The sequence below is a fragment of the Neovison vison genome, chromosome 8 (genome assembly GCF_020171115.1).
Source record: "Neovison vison isolate M4711 chromosome 8, ASM_NN_V1, whole genome shotgun sequence".
Lineage (NCBI taxonomy): Eukaryota > Metazoa > Chordata > Mammalia > Carnivora > Mustelidae > Neogale > Neogale vison.
This window is the reverse complement of record NC_058098.1, coordinates 46643333-46656050: the sequence shown is the minus strand read 5'-3', so window position 1 is coordinate 46656050 and position 12718 is coordinate 46643333. Positions and strand designations below refer to the sequence as shown.

The window sequence follows — 12718 nt, the reverse complement described above, 5'->3', positions numbered from 1 at the left end:
AGGGTCAACAGAAGATTTTAAGTAATCACAACCATAAACATCAGAGAAGAGAGCACTGGCAGTAATTTCTCTGACACAGGACACAGCAACATTTTTCTAGATAGGTCTCCTGAGGCATGGGAAACAAAAGCATAAAATAAAACTAGTGGGACTAAATCAAAATAGAAGGCTTCTGCAGACTGAAGCGAACAATCAAAACTAAAAGACAACATACAGACCCAAAGATATTTGCAAATGATATATCTGAAAAAGGGTTAGTATCCAAAATATATAAAGAACTGACACAACTCAACATCAAAGAAACTCCAGAATTCAATTAAGAAGTAATCACTATTCGGCTACCCATATTATATTCTTATAAATAAAATCTCTTGAAAAAAAAAAAAAGAGACAAAATACAAACTAAATTAGCATAATTATACAAACTACAAATGTAAAAAGACACAAAATCAACAGGGTCAGTAAATTTTTCATTATTTTTCCTTTGATAATGAAACATAGTTTCAAGAGTCTTAGTCATTAAACTCCCACATTTCTCTCTTACTACCTATGTATGTGTGCATGAGTATGTAAAGGTATGTTTTTCATATTTTTATTTTAAATGCTGTGCAAAAGAAAGGAATTTAGGTTCTTTTCCATAAATACAACTGAAAGAATAGTAACTTCAATAGAAATCCTGAGAATTTCCCCCTAAGCACGGTAACTGGAAGGAACCCTGGCTTACCTAGCTATCACAACAAAGTGGAGGGCACACATTTCTCCAACACAGGCCAGAAGATGCTAATAAAGGGACCACCCACTTTTCCATTGTTTTCTGAGACTCAAACTTCCTCCTCTAACACAAAGCTGAACTGGCAACATCTGACTCCAAGGAACGACTAAATGGCTGCTACTCCTGCACGTAACCGAGCTGAAAGGAGCAGCCCCAAACACCGGTCAGGCGGGCACTCAGCAGCTCAGCAGGTCATGTTAACCAAGTGCTGCTCTGCTCCGGTTTCCAGTCTTACAGTCACCTTGGCCACCCTTCAGCAGGGTCTGTGTGTGACCTAATTAAAACAGCTGGTTCCAGGAGTTGTCTAATGAGTTCACTGTGTGAGGACAGTAACCTCCTCCAGACTCCTGAGACCCAAGGACAACAAGGCTTACCATAATGTATTCAGACTCACATTTTAATGGAAACACAAACTAGAAACATGCTTTTCAAAATTACTTTCTTAAAGGAAAGAAGAAATGAAAGCTTATCTCTGGTTAGGAACCAAAAAAATGCAATCTGGGTTTACTTATAAAAGGGGGGAGGTGGAGAGAAAAATGGAATTATGCTTAAAAGCCCCACAAAGGAGAACATGGAACAAGCAGAGGATCTAGCTGTTCACATGATTACAGTATGAACAACTACTACTACTGTTTTGGGCTCTCCCCACCTCAACAAGGCTGACATTGCCCCCTGAAGACAGTTTTCCTAGAGATAACCACCCTTGGCCAGAGCAGGGGGGCAGGAAAAGCGCACTGCGCCTCGGCCAGCACGAAGTGTCCAGCAGCCAAACCCACAACAGATGCTTTTCTTGGAAAGCAGCAGGAAGCCTTCACCACCATTATTTTCATGCAGAGACCTATTCTGAATTGAAAGGTGGCATCTCATTAAAAAAAAAAAAAAGAAAAGAAAAAGAATTCTTGCCATTTTCAACAATGTGGATGGATTATTTTAAGGTAATTACTTAAGAGGGTATTACTTTAAGCAAAATAAGTCAATCAGATAAATACAATTATCATATGATCTCACTGATAGGTAGAATCTGAGAAATAAGACACAGGATCATAGGGGAAGGGAGGGAAAAATGAAACAAGATAAAACCAGAGGGGGAGACAAACCACAAGGGACTTACTCTTAGTAAACAAACTGAGGATTGCTGGAGGAGACAGGTGGGAAGGATAGGGTGGCTGGGTTATGGACACTGGGGAGGGTATGTGCTATGGTGGGCGCCATGAATTGTGTAAGACTGATATATCACAGACCTGTACCCCTGAAACAAATAATACATGTTATATGTCAATAAAAAATCAATAAATAAAATAAAATCTAAAAAAAACATAAAAAGGAAGGTGGCACCTCTAGTCGATTTCAGTTAAGACCCTTTCCATCTCTTAAAAGCCACTACTAGCAGAGGTCAAACTGAGGAACACTGCTGAGGAGTTTTCATGCAGTCATTAGATATTCCAAACCTGAATGGGGACATGGGGGTTATCACCAAGAACCCACAACCAACAGGGAAAGAAGGATCCCTACAGGCCCAGAATAATTTCTGAATCATTTCTACAGACCATATATAAATAGGCAATCATAATCATTAGAGGTAAAACCAGAAATTCCTACAAAAACAGCAATGATAATGTATGGTTTATTACTACGGAAAAACGTGAAATATACTTACTTCAACATATATATTATTTTCAACACATTACCATTCATGAGAAAGCAATCTAATGAAAGTAAAATAAATTGTTGGGCCACTTTTTCTTTTTTTAAAGATTTATTTGAGAGAGAGTGCAAGAACGAGAGTGAAAGAGAGAGAAAACATGCACGGAGGGGAGGAGGAGCAGGAGCCCAATTTGGGGCTTGATCCCAGGACCCTGGAATCATGACCTGAGCCAAAGGCAGACACTTAATGAACTGAGGCAGACAGTTAACCAACTGAGCCACCCAGGTGCCTTCTGATCATTACTTTGTTAAACATGGAAGTCCACTGGTCTATTCAGATGTTGTACACAAGTTAGTTTCATGAGAACTGGTTAAAATGTTTCCAGAAGTATATTTTATTTTAGTGTCTTACATATAGAAAATTAGTTAATTTAACTAACCAAAATCAAAAGGAATACAGTGAATTTCATTTGGACCCCTGTCTAGCTCTGTATTTCTCATGTCCCAGAATCACTTATAGTCATCCTGGACACATGCCTCTTTTTACCATGAAGACTTAATTCCATGATTTTGGTTCCATGGGGTCTCTATATACATGGTATCATCACAGAATACATACTCTCCATGGTACTTGTAGAAGCTTCCAAACAGGATCCCTAATAAATTTAAAATCAAGCAAAAATAAGATACATCTAAATCAAGAAAAACCTCAAGAATGTTTCATGAAAAATAAAGGCAGAAAAAAATCTTGTGTATTTTCTCCTAGAAACAGAACAAATGGAGGGAAAGTCACCATCATCCAGAATACATATTCATTAGATTCATATATGCTTCATGTTAGATTAAGCACAACAATATTTCTAAGTGGAATTGGAATGTAAAGCTCATTAAGTACAAATACTGTCTGTAGAGAGAAGGAATCCTTCTTAATAGTCTACCTACGCACCTGCCTAGACAAATGGCAAAAGTCCCTATTTCCATTTTTAGTATGCCAGGTACTTCACACTCTATTTTGCTTTTACTATTTCTCACTTCCAGAATAACTGCTTTCACATAAACTTAGCACATGCAAAAACTATAGTTTTTGTTAAAACCTAAGCAAATTTCCTATGATGTAAAAATTCTGTCACACACTTACTAAAACATCTCTTGCTTTCAACCAAGAAAAGAAAAATAAAAAGGATCAAAGAAAACCTTCAAGGCTACTTTTAAACAAATCTCTTCATGTGACTCCGAGAAATATATATAACCCTTAAGTATTCATAAAGCAGAAATATCTCCTGGCTGATAAGTAATGAAGTAGAAGGTAAAACAAACTTATTATCATTCATTTGTATGGCTCTAACAGAAGATCCATTGAGAGGAAGAAAAAAAATTGTGAGGTAGTGAATTGCACTTCAGAAAGGTACCAGCGAGAGAGGAAAAATGACAGTTAATTTTTTCCTTTGGTCTTTAAAAACTTATCCCTTTTCTAAAGCTCTAAGGCCATATAAACCAAGGCTTCACCAATAGCTCCTCAAGTGACAATTTACCTAATCAGCGTGGCAATCACAGGAAAGATTCCATGTTTACTGATTGCACTAATCAAAAATCACTTTCCAAATGCAGCTAATTGACAAGTTTACCAACTGAAATGAAGAGCAGTGACATACTGGGTTCTCTGGGTTACAGAAATGAAATGGCTTTATTCACATGGAGCACTCAAGGCTGCACTTGACTCCAGCAAGTTATCAGTACCCAGACAATTACTCATCAGCCAAAAACTGACACATCAAAGACAAATCAAAAACCAACAGTGAAAAACACCTACAGCAGACACAGAGTTTGACCAAATGGCCTGCCTTGAGTGTTATTTTGTACCACATAAAGAAAATAGCTATGATACTACAAACATTAAAAAAATTAAATGGCTTAGATCTCAATTTTACTGTAACTATTTCTGACCAAATTTCACAGTTCGCGATTCTATAAAAAAGAAAGCTGATCTTTTAATATTTAATGCCCTCATAGCACTTACTGTGTGCTGGGCACCATTTCCAGTGCTTAATAACTTAAACTCCTTTATTATGGATATTCTGTGAGAGGGGTATTCTCAGTACCATTTTAGAAATGAGGAGGGGGGTGGCGGGGATGTCCCAGGGTTCCTAAGTGGCACGGTAAAAGCAGGGGCTATGTTCTCTTAACCACTCTACATGCTACACTATGCTACTCCACAGTTCAGATGAACTTGTACTGTGGGTATAGGTGACTCTTCAGGTTACTTCAGGAAGATCAGAGGAGAGCCACTACCTTAAACAGGAGGCTCACAAGCTTAGGGTTTCAAGAAGGCAGGATCAGTGATTTAAAAATACTTTCAACATTTCAGAAGTTTTTTTTTTTTTTTTTTTTTTAAAGATTTTATTTGTTTATTTGACAGACAGAGATCACCAGTAGACAGAGAGGCAGGCAGAGAGAGAGAGAGAGGGAAGCAGGCTCCCTGCTGAGCAGAGAGCCCGATGCGGGACTCGATCCCAGGACCCTGAGATCATGACCTGAGCCGAAGGCAGCGGCTTAACCCACTGAGCCACCCAGGTGCCCCAACATTTCAGAAGTTTTGAATTAACATTATTCCACACATCTAATTAAGACAGGAAGGAAAAATAAATGTACTTAACACATGCACTTTGGTTACCATCTTGACTGATTTATGGGGAGAAAATCAGAAAAAAAATTTGGCTAAAACATCTGAAAATGTTAATTAAATATCAGCAGAAGACCACTACCCATCCAGCAGAATGGCTACAGGTGTAAAGACTGACAATACCAAGGGCTGGTAAGAATGTGGAGCAACTGGACCTTCCTTGCACTGCTAAAGGAATGTAAAATGGTATAAACTGAATTTAACTTGGGAAATGTGTTTGGTATTTTTATTCACAAGAGCTGAATATGCATGTGACCTGAACGTGCACGTAGCCTTGCAATTCCACTACTTGTACATACCTACCCATCAGAGATGTTTACTTATGTGTGCTCAAAGACACAGGAATTTCATAGCAGTACTACTCCAGAAGCCCCAAACCGGGAACCAACCCAAACACTATCCCGAAGAGAGAGAAATGACAACACAGTCACTGATGGAGCAGGGGAAGCGTGAGAATGAACGAACTGCTGCAGAAACAATGCAGATAAATCTCAGAAACAAAAATATGGAACAAAAGAGGGCAAATTTTCAAAAAGGTCAATTGTGTTAAGAGTCCATTAAACAAACAGATGAAACAAATCTATGACACTGAAGTCAGGAAAATAATTACTTTAGTGGGCTGGAGTGGCACCTGGGAAAGAACATAATGGGGGCCTTCTGGAGACTGGTCACTTTCTACTTTTTGATCAAAGTAGTGGTTACATGAATGTATTCATTTCATAGAAATTAATCAAACTTCACACTTATGACTCAGAACTTTATGTTACATTGTAATAAAAAAGCATATGAAGATACATGTATAATAATCCAATTTTCAAAAATTGCATATAAAAATATAATGAAAGAAACTGCTAATTTATTGCAGGACCGTGGGATTACGGGTGTTTATATTTTATTATCTGTCATGTTTCCTTTAATTACCATGTATTACGGTTAAAATCCATTTAAAATGTCACTAAAAGTATGGAGGGAAAAAAAAATCAGCTTTCCCACCCTCATAATTGGTTCCCATTTATGCTCCCAGAATTTTGTACTAGTTATTCTAAGCTTTTCTTTTTTTTAAGATTTTATTTTTTTATTTGACAAGAGAGACAGCAAGAGAGGGAATATAAGCAGTGGGAGAGGGAGAGCCCAATGAGGGGCTTGATCCCAGGACCCTGGGATCATGACCTGAGCCAAAGGCAAACGCTGAATTGAGACACCCAAGCGCCCCCAGTTATTCTAAGCTTAATACCACCTGACTTTTTGCCATATACTTTAAACTCTTTTTTTTCCCCCATCAAGCCAGAGTAGCCCAAATTCCCCTCAGTGGGCTCAGTTTGAATAGCACATTCTTGCTGATTTTTTCCCATAAACTTTTTCATTCCTACCATTCCCATTCCCTTTGAAAGTCCCAGCATTACACAAGTCACCAGGCAGAGAGGGACACTCATTTCTTGCCCTAAATCAATCCCTACTTTACAAAACATATTCCCTATTTTTAATGATATAATTAAAATAGAGACTCTGAATGAAATAGATTCTAATTAAAGTCACTCATAAGACCAGTAACAATGGCAAATGAGAGACTCAAGGTAATAAAAAGGGAGAGGTGACCCTACTATTTGAAATAAAATGCACAGATGCTAATCTGGTAAGAGCTGACTGTTGATGAAGATGACAAACTTAAGAACTATAAAAAATTACAGGCCGTGAAAGACATGAAATTCTTTACCTCTGATGTGACCTTGATAAATAAAAGACCTTCCTGACTTTCTTCTTACTCTTACTGTTGGAGATGGATCCTGCAGGATGAAAGGGGACCTGAGAATGAAGCACTTGGATTTACATGAACACCATACTGAGTGAGTGACTTATTTTCTGTGAAGGCAGTCCATGGTTTTTATGGATTCCCATATAGGTCTATGATTCCCTAGAAGATCTAGGGAATATTTCCAAAAGTGTGGTATGCATAGCACGGGTGGTATATAAGATCAGTTTCTGGGGACTGTGAACAAACATTTTATCTTCATAATTACGTACTTATTTTTATGTATATCTGAAAAAATACAATGTCGTATACTTTTGATATAATCTTATATTTAAAGTCAATCAATTTAAGTGGAAAAAAAAGATTTTAAAAGGTTTTAAGTAGTTGTCTGGGTGATAATCTGGATTATGGTGACAGCAGGTCCAGAGACTGGGCCTTAGGAAACATGAAATGAAAGGAAGGTACATAATGGAGAACACATGCTTTCACCTTTGCTGATCAAATCTCTCTCCAAATTTCTCAAAGTTTACTAAATGGAACAACCTCAGAAATGCCTCATAACCATCATTTTGAGAAATACCAGCTAACCTAAGCCATAGAGAGTATACTTGGTTCTAGAACTCTGCATCTCATTTTTTTCTTCCGAGTTGGAAGCTATGGTACCATTATGGATAGAAGTACATGGTGAAGAGTCATAAAAAAAAGGAACTAAAAAGAAATATGTCAATAAACAGCTGGCTTTATCAAAAGCTGAATATGCTTTCACCATTTACTAGTAAAATGTCAGGGCATAGGTGACTCTTCCAAAGTAATAAGACTTCTCTGTTGAATGTGGCATAGCTTGATATATATATGGAAATATTCAGAAATGTCATTTGCTAAATCTTAGGGGGAAAGCAGCTAAGTAAACTACCACATAAGCAGATCCCCACAAGGCCCATTAAACTCTGTGCTCTTTCTGTGTTTCACTAAATAGAATAAAACCTCTGAACTCCATAGTTGTCATGTAGTCTTAATATTGTTCCATTCAATGTCATAAAGCCACAGAGAGAGAGAGAGAGAGAGACAGAGATAGGCTGAGAGAATACACTGAAAAGAGAGAGCTCTAAGACAGAATGAGACCTTCAGAACCAATTTCTTCCTGGATACTGTACCAGGAAAATCTGGGTAGTATTTAGAAAAAAAAAAAAAAAAAAAAAAAAACAAAGTGGGCCTGTAACTTAATTAGCATGAAATCAGTGGTAGGCACATAGGATAAATACTTCCCAACAATCTTCACATTAATCTGTATTTCTTTGACAACTACAACTTTGGTTTAAAAAGATTTCTCAGAGCAGCCCCCTGTTTTTGTTAATTTAATTTGCATGAAATATTTCCAACAATCAGAAAGAAACTTAATAAAATAACACTTAGATTTAACAAAGGTTTAGCATCTTGCCACAGTCACATGTCATGTCTTTCCCATCACCATGCTGTCCCAGTTTGGTTGGGCAACAACCAGATAATCAGGAATGGAGAAGCAAAGGCTTTATGAAGAAGATGGTTTTTAGAACCTGGCACATGACTTGAACACAGCCACAAAGCTCAAAAAATAACAAAATGGGGACACAATTTAAAATTAATACAAAATCTATAAAAAGCCTAACATTTAACTCCTTCTTCTCCTTTTCCAATATAATCCAAATGCCATGTAATTATTTTCAATGGGTAACATTTCTGAACCACTTCTATCCACAAAACAGGTTACAAGGGTTCAGGGAAAGGCCAAGATTTTCAGAGAACCACGAAATTAAAGGAGTATTCCTACCTAAACCAATACCTGGCTTTATTTTAACATGCATCACAATATACAATGTGCATCATGAAAGGGAGATACTGGTGTCTTTCAGTTGATTAAGAGGTTGCAATTCCATATCTACTGCACCGGATTTAACTGCCCCAGTACTTGTATTAATGGAGTAAAAAGCAATTCACTCCACACACCACCTTCTGCACAGGTTCACTGTGGCATTTTTATAGATGAAAGTAAGAAATCCAATTCATATTATTCAATTAATTAGATACAGCCAAAATAAAAGTATCTGAAAAACTTTACATTCCCTTATAATTCTTCTAAATTATATGTTTTTATAGTCCACTATCTCTGCCCTGATAAAATACATTTTTCTAGCAATGAGATTAGAAACCAACCTTTGCTGTAATATTTCATTTAGCATGTCAAATATCAATTTGTAAAAACTTACTTGACATAAGTTTTGGAATCTGGGCTTGTCCTCTCAACAGCGGCCTGTATAAGTTCCCTTGATAAGTTGCAGGTGGTGGTGCAGCATTTCCATAAATGCCAGCCCCTGAGCCTCTTGGCATAACATGGCTGTAAAAGGATCCCACCAACCAGAAAAAAATTTATAGACAGATTCATTACATGACAGCTGATATAAATTAAATAAATGCTAGTAGTTGTCCCTTTACTACTAGATCTGATAAAAATAATACAAACTTAAAAGATTTATAATTATTGGGGAGGGTATGTGCTATGGTGAGTGCTGTGAAGTGTGTAAACCTGGCGATTCACAGACCTGTACCCCTGGGGATAAAAATATATTATATGTTTATAAAAAATAAAAAAATTAAAAAAAAGATTTATGATTAACAAAGTTCAAAATAGTACCAATGGTAAGGGTGATAGCGTATGTTTGTTTGCCACACCAAGATTCTTAACTGATAATTAATTATTAATTACTTCATGTAAAGAGGGAGTCTACTTTTCTTTTTTGTATCATATTTAAATTTTGCCCTCAAGGACCCATGCTATTGCTATCACTACATATACATCTGTTCTATAACTTGCCGTTTTCAATTCTATGAAACATTTCCCTATATTTTTCGTTGTCTTCATAATTATAGGATGTATACCTATTGAGTACTTCACTATGGTGATGTCTCATTTTATTAAATTATTCCTCTCATTTAGTACTACTATTATTAATAATGCACTATAGATTTGGGCATATAACTTTATGCCCCTCTAAAATTATTTTCTCAAGATAAACTCCAAGAAGTAGGAATATGGATCAAAGTTGAGTTATCTTCATGTACTGATCATATACTTTATTATGTACTTGTTATATACTATGCATCATATATTGTAATGTATTAACACTTTATTTTTTTAAAAGATTTTATTTATTTATTTGACAGAGAAAGACAGAGAGGGAATACAAGCAAGGGGAGTGGAAGAGGAGAAGCAGGCTTCCTGCTGAGCAGGGAGCCTGATGGGGGGTTCAGTCCCCTGGGATCATGACCAGAGCTGAAGGCAGACGCTTAACTGACTGAAACACCCAGGCATCCCTTGATTAACATTTAAACAGATTCTGCCATACATTAATTCAGCTAAAACTTTCTTGAAGGTAAAGAGAATGTTTTATTCCTTTGAAAGATCTGTCAAAGACAGGAGAACCTTTTAAGAAAAAATAACAGAATTCTCAAATGACACATAAAGCATAAACCAAAGAAACAAAAGTGAATTTTAAAAATGAAGAGCATGAGAGTATCAAAGTCATTAAAATATTTGCCAAGTAGTTTCAATTAATGGTCTCTTAAATATTTGTAGGATAAATACTAACTTAATCCTTGTGAATGACTCAAAAAAAGCAAAACATACAAAGGATAGCAACCTATTACTCACCCCAAAGTCCTAAATGCAGCCTGATCCAGGTGGACAGGCCGCCGGTCCCGATTAAAACCAAGCTGGGGCTTCCACTGCCGTCCATTGCTGGACTTTTCCCAGTCACTAGGTTTCAGTACTGGTGCTGGTTTTCTGACCATTTGAAAATACAATATTTAGTACTGGAATAAACACTGTTCATGCAAAATAAAATGAGATAGTTCATATTTTATAACCGCATTATTGTTACCTTGCTCCTGGAAGCATTACAGCTTTAAAAATGTAGTCTTCAGCAAACTGTGGGTCTTTAAAATTAATACTAGGAGAGAGCAACATACAATTTAATGACTTCATTATATTCCCTTGGCTCAACTATTATGTAAACTGACGTATTTTTCACGTTTAAAAAGAGTAACTAAAATTCAAAAGTCTTCTCTCCAAAAATTATTTTAATCAATAGTTTCACCAAAGAGCTAAGTATCTTTTTCACCAAACTGCTGCTAATCCCTAGTACATAGCCTACATGTAAATTTCTCTGTGGGAAAAGCCATGCTCTAGCTAACTGTGGGTGATCAGAGAGAAGAAACAGACACTGCTTCAAATCTTGAGCAATTCCAACAGGATACTGGAGACAGGGGGAAGAGGTTTACAAACAACAAAAAGACAATAAAAGAAATACCTTTTTTTTTTTTTTTAAAGACTTTATTTATTTACTTGACACAGAGAGAGACATCACAAGTAAGCAGAGAGGCAGGCAGAGAGAGAAGGGGAAGCAGGCTCCCTGCTGAGCAGAGAGCCCGATGTGGGGCTCGATCCCAGGACCCTGAGATCATGACCTGAGCTGAAGGCAGAGGCTCAACCCACTGACCCACCCAGGCATCCCTAAAAGAAATACCTTTCATTTTGTTTAGTGTGGGGCAAAGACTTACCCTCCAGCATCTTAGGGAAAATTACTTCTTGTGGCAAGAAAGAAAAGATGCAAATGCCACTAGAAATACTCACAAAATCAGAAAGTGAACACAAATAATCTATGGGGAAAAACGTTAAATTTCCCAGTTGGAGCCCTCTATCATGCTCTCTTAATGCTTCCCTTGTATCAGGAACAGTCACAATTTGAAAACTACACAAAAGGCTTATTGTATTTTATAAATCTGTACACTCAGACTGTTCAGTATAAGCTGGATCAAGCTTCCTTTCTGGTGGGGTTTGCATGTCCCGAAAGCTGGTAAATATTTAAGTTTTCCTTTTGATATAGCAATGCCTCTTCTAGGATTCTGGATCTGTACTCAAAGGTTTACACCTAAGGATGCTCAAGACATTTGTATTCATGCTGAAAAACTAAAACCTAAGTGTGGGATTTAATAGTGGACTGGTTAAAGAAACTATGGTTCTCCACAAAAATGGAATCCTCAATTGACATTTCAATACGTATACAACAGCCTAGGCATATATTCAAAAAAGTAATCAGTGATAATGCTCTGTATAATTATCTCCTTTCCTTCTTTGTGCTTTTTATTTTCTAAAATTCCTCCATGATTACACTTGAAAATGGTTTTACTCGAGAGTCCAGATGGGGACCTACAACTCTATGGTCAAATAATCTTTAACAAAGAAGGAAAAGATATCCAGTGGAAAAAAGACAGTCTCTTCAATAATTGGTGCTGGGAAACTGGACAGCTATGTATTGAAGAATGAAACTCGACCATTCTCTTACACCATACACAAAGATAAACTTGAAATGGATAAAAGACCTCAATGTGAGGCAGAAAAACGTTTCTACTCAAGAAGGTTTTATTGAATTGGTTGACATTTTAGATAGCTAATTTTTTCTCTTCAAATATTGCCACTTTAAATTATTAGGACCTACTTTTGTAGCACTGGGATTTAACTACATTTTAAGTACACAAAAATAACTTCATTTATAATAAAAATGCTGATCTCAAGAGTAGCTAAACAATACTTCATTTACTGAATCAATTCCTCTTACAATTCACTCTTCACTGGCAACTGTCTTTATCTCAAATGTTCTCTACTGGGCAAAGTGGCTTAGGGCAGTGTTACAGGTTTAAGAGGATGACAGAGAAAATGGTAGTTAAGTATAGAGGTTCGTTAGGGCCTTCCAGATACAAAGTAAAGAGAGAAAATCAGTAATAAAAAGCAAGACTTGCAACCAGAATGTCTCAAAGCAGTTATCTTTGTGTCAGCAGA

The 12718-nt window shown here is 36.7% G+C and overlaps 1 protein-coding gene across 1 annotated transcript in view; it reads right to left on the bottom strand.

The window, feature by feature from the left end:
- The window catches only part of XRN2 (5'-3' exoribonuclease 2), a 91710-nt gene that overhangs the window by 8630 nt on the left and 70362 nt on the right, over positions 1-12718 (bottom strand). Inside the window, exons 25-27 of the mRNA XM_044263554.1 lie at positions 10761-10829; positions 10532-10663; positions 9090-9217 (exon numbers count right to left, since the gene is read on the bottom strand). Coding sequence (XP_044119489.1) covers positions 9090-9217; positions 10532-10663; positions 10761-10829 — 329 coding nt within the window. The remainder of the gene's footprint in view (positions 1-9089; positions 9218-10531; positions 10664-10760; positions 10830-12718) is intronic.